The sequence below is a fragment of the Aptenodytes forsteri genome, unplaced genomic scaffold (assembly GCF_000699145.1).
Source record: "Aptenodytes forsteri isolate BGI_AS27 unplaced genomic scaffold, ASM69914v1 Scaffold94, whole genome shotgun sequence".
NCBI classification, from domain to species: domain Eukaryota; kingdom Metazoa; phylum Chordata; class Aves; order Sphenisciformes; family Spheniscidae; genus Aptenodytes; species Aptenodytes forsteri.
This window is the reverse complement of record NW_008795017.1, coordinates 990,059-999,381: the sequence shown is the minus strand read 5'-3', so window position 1 is coordinate 999,381 and position 9,323 is coordinate 990,059. Positions and strand designations below refer to the sequence as shown.

The 9,323-nt window shown below is 38.1% G+C and overlaps 1 protein-coding gene across 1 annotated transcript in view; it reads right to left on the bottom strand.

Moving 5' to 3' along the window:
• Positions 1 to 9,323, bottom strand: part of NBAS (neuroblastoma amplified sequence) — a 219,080-nt gene that overhangs the window by 121,877 nt on the left and 87,880 nt on the right. The window contains 2 exon segments of the mRNA XM_009275562.2: positions 2,536 to 2,693; positions 5,066 to 5,179. Of these exon segments, the coding sequence (XP_009273837.2) occupies positions 2,536 to 2,693; positions 5,066 to 5,179 (272 nt within the window).

Sequence of the window (9,323 nt, the reverse complement as noted above, 5' to 3'; positions counted from 1 at the left end):
AATTATACGCACCCTGCTGTATTACATAGGCTAAAGAACTCCTATGAAAAACACCCATTATCGGAACTGTGCCTCTGAGGTGTTGCGCAACTCCACAGAGGCAAGTATTACACAAGATAATAGTTTTGTGAGCAGAATTTCCACAGGCCATAGAACTGATGAAGGTCCACAAAAAACCCTTACATATATCATCTAGCCAGCAGGACCTTCTGATAAAGATTTTTTGCATATATATCTCTCTATCTACATACAAAGACAGAGTGTTTGGACCGAGCATGTAGGACCATTAATGAACAGAGCTGAAAAGCTTATGCTTGGTTTATGGAGGAAGTAATTGCAGAAGAATCTGATTAAAAGTGCTTTGACAGAAATCATGACTTGGTTTTGCCTTCCTGGGGCAAATACCAAATTCATCATCACTGCACTTTTGCTACAAATAATACTGCACTAACAAAGAAACCTTAGCAACAAATTCAGTCTCAAGTTCTGTGAATGGAGAAGACAGAGAATCATTTCCCTTGGAGAAGTGGGATGCGAGAGGGTAATAACCAGTGACTGAACAGCTGCACTGCACTACAACTAACAGGACATGAAGCCTTTAGAAGGAATGAGACAGTGATACAGAGGCAGTGAACTGACAGCAAGTCTAACAAATTCTGGCTTATACAGTGCCAAAAGTTTGTTTGACTTCAAATTCTAATTCCAGGTATAGGTACATAACGGGGGAAACAAGCTTTTATTTCTATACTGTACAGGTATCAATTCTGCAAAGATTCCACTTACGTTTAAGCTCGTAATTGTACCTACCTCTCTCAAATTTGAGTGCTTTCATGATGAAAAAAAAGATAGTAAATAGCTTGCAGGAGCTAGACTTTATTTCAAGTCTTTTGTAGCATTTTATCCTGTTACTGAAGCAGCACAGACTGCCTTCATATGTTGCCTGTATTTCTCATAGACATTGCTATACAAGCAATTTTGTAAAGAAAAAGGCTACGCACTTGCAGCGGCCTTAATTAGACTGCACATGTACTGTAGCTATCGCTCCCTTCTCCCCCATTCTTCAGACACAGAATGCAAGCCCTCTAAGATGTTGGGTTTTTTTTTTTTACACAAAGATAAATCTATGAACATTGTGAACTCTTAGACAACTACGACAAATATGAACTCTTAAACAAGTAATAGTACGTAGGCCAAGCCACAATTACACTGAACAGAAATTGAACGTTTTGACAACCTAAATTACTGCACTGCCGTTTCAAATAAAACTGTTCAAAAGGTTTGCTATGCCATCTTGCTATAACTTGTACTTAAATGCCATAATTACTTGTTCTCACATATATAATATGATCAGCTGAACACCTAAGATCTGATTCTATTAAGAAGTCAGTCACTGCACAGTTAATAAAGATGGCTCAGACATAAAGCCTGTTGTAGTTGTTAAAACCATTGCATGGTTGCAATCATTAAGAAAATAATTATTGTATACTATAGCTTGCAGGAGCTAGACTTTATTTCAAGTCTTTTGTAGCATTTTATCCTGTTACTGAAGCAGCACAGACTGCCTTCATATGTTGCCTGTATTTCTCATAGACATTGCTATACAAGCAATTTTGTAAAGAAAAAGGCTACGCACTTGCAGCGGCCTTAATTAGACTGCACATGTACTGTAGCTATCGCTCCCTTCTCCCCCATTCTTCAGACACAGAATGCAAGCCCTCTAAGATGTTGGGTTTTTTTTTTTTACACAAAGATAAATCTATGAACATTGTGAACTCTTAGACAACTACGACAAATATGAACTCTTAAACAAGTAATAGTACGTAGGCCAAGCCACAATTACACTGAACAGAAATTGAACGTTTTGACAACCTAAATTACTGCACTGCCGTTTCAAATAAAACTGTTCAAAAGGTTTGCTATGCCATCTTGCTATAACTTGTACTTAAATGCCATAATTACTTGTTCTCACATATATAATATGATCAGCTGAACACCTAAGATCTGATTCTATTAAGAAGTCAGTCACTGCACAGTTAATAAAGATGGCTCAGACATAAAGCCTGTTGTAGTTGTTAAAACCATTGCATGGTTGCAATCATTAAGAAAATAATTTCATTGTATACTGGGTAGAGATCATAAAAATGTAAGAATAAACATTTAACAGATATTTATGTGGGCATTTAGTGAAGTTGCATTACAAGGTGTAAACAGGCGACAGAACCTGGAAAACATTGAAAAAAATATTTAACTGCATTTGCAAATATATTTAAATCAGGCAATAAATGAAGAAATTAAAAGTACTGAAGATCGAGAACACAATTGCACTCCTACTTGAAAAGCCAACTCATCATATAAAAATGCTTATAAAAAGAGTTCATTTGTTGAAATATAACAGTGAAAGTAGAAAAATACAGTAGAACAAATATAAACTTGTTGGGAGGTGGAACTTAAAGAAACAAACTTAAAAATGAGCACAAGTCCCCTTTACTTTGGTAAGCACTGAATTTGCATGAAAGAAGTTTCAGAAACACCTACCTGGGTTTGCAACGAACTGCTCACTCCCAGCAACGCCTCTATGGCACTTGGGGGACAGTGTGTCAGAGCAAAAGCCATGAGTTCCTGACGCATACCCAAATCATGGTAGCCTTCCGATTGCCCAAGCTGACTGCATACTTCCCAGCTTTTAGAATAACCTACAAGGGAACACAAAATGTACTTCTGAGGTTGGTAAGCTTCAGAAGTGATAGAAGGATGCTGCATAATTCTTACTCAATGAGATAGAGGAGCATATGGCATTCCTGCCAACACTTACCCCTGAGAAAGGAACCATAAAGGCTCCATAAAACAGAGATGTAACTCAACTTTAGACTGACCAAATGCATAGAAGATTCATTATTATCATGTTATAGATATCAGTACAATAGGCATCTGTAAGCCTACACACTGTATTTTTACATATTGCAGTAAGAAAATCATAATTTACTTCAGAGCATGGTATTAAACACCTCACTGGAATGGCTCAGGAAAAAAAAAATATCACTTGATATAATTAAAAGAACGTCAATTCATCTCAGACTTTCCCACTTCAATCTCAAGGCAGAAAAAAGAGCCAAAGAAACAAATCCCATCTTCCTTAGTACCTTGACACATGTCATTTACCTCCACTCATACCCTCACATATACAAATGACATAAATACCACAAATATTTTGAGTGTTTTGATAGACATCTTAGAAAGGCAGACATCTAAAAAGACCAGCACATTCCTACTAGCTGTAGTCACATATTTTTACCTGTTTGAAAGGGGTACAGTATAGAAAGAATGAGAAATTGTGGTTCCCAGAGGCATACAGAAAAGCTCCCTAAGGTTACATGTCTAATAGTTCGGTAACTATCTTATCACATACAGTATTTGCTGTGTGCATCTCCATTCCATGTATTTGTGCATTACATATGGCAAACACATTTGCATGTTTTTGTCTTGCAAACTAAATATCACAAACAGCTAGGATCCATTTTTCCTGCATTAGGAGGAGATTACAGCAATCTGGCTGTCACCTTGCCTTGTCAGCTCCTATACATCACACACATCTTTTGTCAGAAAGCCAAGAAATTAAGTTTGGATATCTCCAAATGGACCTGGCAAATGTCTCTCCAAAAGTATAGGTCCAGTTTAAAGATACCTGAACTGTCTTTTATAATGTGCACATGACTTAGTAAGAAACAAAAGTCAGCACTTATTACTACAGCCTATAATACTGTTTTCAGGTTGAAAACTAAATACAAGACCCCTACCCAGCTGGCTAACAAAATTTTATTTCTTACTCTCCTGGTTTCGGCTGGGATAGAGTTAATTTCCTTCCTAGTAGCTGGTACAGTGCTGTGTTTTGGATTTAGGATGAGAACAAAGTTGATAACACACCGATGTTTTAGTTGTTGCTAGGTAGTGCTTACACTAGTCCAGGACTTTTCAGCTTCCCATGCTCTACCGACTGAGAAGGCTGGAGGTGCACAAGAATCTGGGAGGGGGCACAGCCAGGACAGCTGACCCCAACTGGCCAAAGGGACATTCCATACCATGGGACGTCACGCTCAGTACATAAACTGGGGAAAGCTGGCCGGGGGGGGCTGCTGCTCGGGGACTGGCTGGGCATCGGTCAGCGGGTGATGAGCAATTGCATTGTGCATCACTCGCTTTGTATATTCTATTATTTCAATTATTAAACTGTTCTTATCTCAACCCACAAGTTTTCTCACTTTTACTCTTTCGATTCTCTCCCCCATTCCACCGGGCGGTGGGAGAGCGAGCGAACGGCTGTGTGGTGCTCAGCTGCCGGCTGGGGTTAAACCACGACACTTACAATTATTTCCAGAGATGAACAAGTGGGATAGCAATTGCAGAGAAAGATTTTACACTATGTGAATGAACTTCTGCAAACTGAAACACATCTTAAGTAAAATATTGAAATATGTTTCCATAAAGAATTTTACAGAGAAGAAACATGACTATGTATAAATGCTAATGAATGTGTATGGACCAACATACATGTTTAATCTCAATAGTGTGACACATGAACATTCATTAACAAAAATATAATACAAAAAAATAGTAAATGGGATTTAAACTACATGACAAATTAAAACTTTTTCCTTTGCTTTCTTACAAGAAAAAAAAGCACTGAGGAGACAATTAAAATGGAATCCCTACTGGGATATATTTTGAGCAAAAAATAAAGGATTATCTGAATGACAGTATGCAATTTCAGTTGAGAGATCTCAATGAACTAAACTGATTTTAGAAAAAGACCAACATTGCTCCAGAAGTCACTGTGGCTTAAGTATTTTGTAGTTCCATCACTACATGGAGTTCCTCCTCCATGACAACAGGATTTGTCATATTTCATACCACCTGCCTTCTACATTTGACATGCTGATGTCAGTTGACTTCCACAAACAAAACGTAACTGATTTTTGAATGAAATGGACCAATCTGAACTACCACACTTCACAGTAGGTCAAGAGTCAGAACTCAAGATTTCCACTACCATCACCCCACATCACTTCACCTGTGGCCATGAGCTCCTGGCAATGCATACTAGCTGCTTTGTAGTCCTGGAAACTGAGAGCTTGTTCCACTAAAAGTATCAAAACTTGACCTTTTCTCTCCATCTGATCACCTCCTGTAAGAAAAATACAACATTTTTATTAGTTAATTGGAAGTAATGGTCGACTTAAGCTTGCTACTTCATTTCTTAAGAAAACTATATGCCACAACATGAAAAGCCCATCTTGAAATTGAAGCAGAAATAAAATTATCTGCTTTTTCCTGAAGGAAACAATAAAAACAGTTACATATTTTAAAACACACTGGCATCATAGCTGGCTAAAAAAACTACACAGCATGTTATGTCTAGGTTAAAAAAAAAAGAGTTATGAAAACTGTATTTATGTGATGGCCAAGACATAGATCTAAAATGATATTTAAGGTAAGTGACATATAAATCAAAATCCTGACACTGAAAAAAAAACCCCAAACCTTCTGTGAAGTGTAACAGAAGAATTTTGAAAATTTCAATTGTTTTGTTACAGTATACAAAGCCCCAGTTTAAACTCCCACTTCACAAAGCCAAATAATTCATGAGATGTGGAAGACACAGGTATTTAAAAATCCCTACCCTCATAAATTGAGCGAGTAGAACTGAAACTATTTTTTCACACCATACACGTATCTCGGTCAGCAGACCTTCCGGACAATGCCTCTTCCCCCAGTTATGAGTCAAAAGTTAACACTTCAGATACTACTGATCTCATGAAAGTTATTTACTTTACTGGCACCAGCTGGTCCAGTCTTCTGTGTATGTCCATGCACTATATGAGAAGGAGACTAAACATACACAGGAAAAATAATCTCACACTAGTCATTTTAATTTAGGAAAGGAAGATGGCAAGAAGCTAATAAAAATGAGTGGATTTTTTCTATACAAGCTTCTTGCTCATGTTTCTCCCTTAATATTAAAAGCAGTTTTACGCAGTCACTGCTGTTACAGTCATTTGAAAAGGGCACTGGTTTATGAAACTGTATTACTACAACTTGTGAAATGCAAATATTTCAGAAGGTTAAACAGATCCGGTTCCAAAAACCATTTAAAGAGTACATGTTCTTAAATTGCAAAGCTGTTATTTTTAACTCTACGTTGCAGGTCCATCAACGTAGGCAAAGCAAATTTCTTTTTAAAGCTTTCTCAAAAGACAAGATATAGCAGTTGCACTAGAATGACATTCAGGGAAGCGAAGTTGCCCTAATTATTGAACTCAATCAAGATTCCCCTAATCCCGGCACCGTCCATAACTAACTCAGATGGGAGAACAGGTTGGCTTCCCATCATTTTATCTTTTGGCCTCTTGCTCTATATACTGCCAACACATGATGTTGCAAATTAATCACATCCAAAGCTCTTCTGTTGCAAAATTTTTGCCCTCTGGAACCTGGGAACTTCTCATCCGGGCAAAAGCAATTACAGATGACAAAGAGCTGCTTCTATCTACACAACCTAAATGTGAACTGTCATTTCTATAAGCAAGAAATCCATACTTGCCACTCACCTTCTGATGCCCATTTCACCCTGACAGCTTTACTACTGACAGAGAGATTTGACTAAGTAGCAGACACAAATAAAAGGCACAAGAAATAATCAAACTATTGTCCCTCAGATTTCAGCTAGACAAAATAATCACTGCTATTTATTACTACTTAAAAATCAGCGGTATTGGAGGGAAGACAGGAGGAACACTTGGAGCAAGGAACAGTTTTCTTCCTAACTGTGCTTGAGCAGTGGTATGCTGACAAGTCCCCCATCCCCAATGTTTTAGCTAATTAGTTTTGATGTAGTAGGATAGATCTCCGCACGTTTTACAAAAGCACAAGCATAAAATATAAGAAACATTTTCCCTCCAGCCCATGGCTCTACTTGCTCATCTTATCTCTACTGTTCACTCATTTAAACTTCCATTATCTTGACCCACACTGTTACGCCACAGGAGAACCATCAGCTCCGACATGGCTAGTGAATCCCCCACAACACACAGCCCAAGCCCTTTTTCACGTGGCTTTTATTGCCTCAACAGTACAGTCACTTAAAATACTACCTGCTGCAGATTAGCAGCAAGGTCTTGTTCTTCTATTCAAACATGAAAAAATCCACTGCTTCAGATTCATGATGCCTCATTTGAAGGCATTTTTAATAATAAAGTCTTATAAAAGTGAAAGTTTTGAATTCTAAATTGTTCCCCTTGCTATTTTGGCAGACATCCAAGATTTAAAACCAAGAAAGGTTCAACGAGAAAAAACATTAAAATGGTGACCTTATTATATTACATAGTAATTCTGCATTAAGCCTTAATGTTAACGTTTGACATCCAGACTCAAACAAATCAAGTTCAGAAACTGGAAAGAATATCTTAGTTTTACTTTCCCTTTTATTATTTGTGAAAGTTTGTGTGTGTTCAGCTCCTTCAAACTATTGCCTCCTTATATCATAATGAAAATGCATTTATATTCTGAGTGTTACTCCAGTCAGTAAGATATAAGTCTCCAAAGTTCTTTCCATTTCCTTTTGTTACGATGTTTAGCATTCAGATAGAAGTTGATACAAGCAGATATGACATTATACCTGAAAGGAGGTTGTAGCGAGGTGGGTGTGGGTCTCTTCTCCCAAGGAACTAGTGATAGGACGAGAGGAAATGGCCTCAAGTTGCGCCAGGGGAGGTTTAGATTGGACGTGAGGAAAAATTTCTTTACTGAAAGAGGGGTTAAACATTGGACCAGGCTGCCCAGGGAAGTGGTGGAGTCCCCATCCCTGGAGGTATTTAAAAGACGTGTAGATCCGGTGCTTAGTAACATGGTTTAGCGGTGGACTCGGCAGTGCTAGGTTAACGGTTGGACTTGATGACCTTAAAGGTCTTTTCCAACTTAAATGACTCTATGATTCTATTACAAATGATGAGAGGAAAAATATGGAAGCTCAGAAATAACAGAAAATCATTTTTTCTTGAGAAATAAAGGCTGTTCAAATACTTTTTAAAAGTTTGAATCCAATTTGGGTCACACAAAGGAAAAAAAAAGCTTATTGAAACACTTTGAGTAAGATACATGCTGTATTTGTGAGTGGATGAAATAACATTATCCTTAGTGAAACCATGTCATAAAAGTCAAATGCTACCAAAATTGTATGTATACACCAAAAATTCCACTCCACCTACATTTAGGAGATCAGAAACCATCTGTATGGTTACTTCCACAGGCGTTAAGCAAGAAAGTCAGTGTTGAGGAAGGTGGATTTCAAAAATAAGCTTTGACTTAGGAATGTGACCAAGCTTAAAGTTACTAGAATTAGCTTATGGATATTAAAATTCACTAAATTACCATAGGAAGTTGTGAGAAAAGACAATAATGAACAGAAAACATTTCTAGAGAGCCTGACTCAAGAAATAAAGAGCAATGCTCACTAGATCTTTTTGGTACACACTAACAGCAGAAAAGATACTCTTAATTTCTGATACATAAGCTTTTTTTAAATTTTTTTTTTGCTCCTCTATTTGCTAAGCAAGTAATTACATAAAGCAAATTCTTTCACACCCTTTCTTAACCGAGAGTGTGGATTAAGTGAGGATTGCGAGAGGTAGAACAGCTCCAGCTCCCTGAACAGGTGCAGATTTTCTGGCTGTCATGCTGAGCACATCCTCCCTCACTCACTTTGCTCATCTGTGAAATTCAGAAAACACTTGCGTGCTTACTTTACAGAGTTAGTGACACGAGGCTTAAGTAGAGTTTACTGTCATTAATCAAATACTTTAAAGCAATTAAAAAGCTAGCTGATGTATCATTACCTAAGCAGTATTTTAGCTTTGATAAGTATTACTCACTTTTAGTGCTGCTCTCTAAACAAACTGTATTCAGAGAACACAGTTCCCAAAGCTTTTTAAGGATGACCACGTGCACTCTACCCTTGTATGCATAGCCGTCGTGGTTTAACCTCATGGTTTAACCTCAGTCAGCAACTGAGCAACACGCAGCCGCTCACTCACTCCCCCCCCCCCCCCCGCCCAGTGGGATGGGGGAGAGAATCGGAAAAGTGAAAGTGAAAAAACTCATGAGTTGAGATAGAAACAGTTTAATAACTGAAATAAAATAACAATAAGAGGGGGAAGGAGGGGGAAGGAGGGGGAAGGAGGGGGAAGGAGGGGGAAGGAGGGGGAACATACAAAGCAAGTGATGCACAATGCAATTGCTCACCACCCGCCAACCAATGCCCAGCCAGTCCCCGA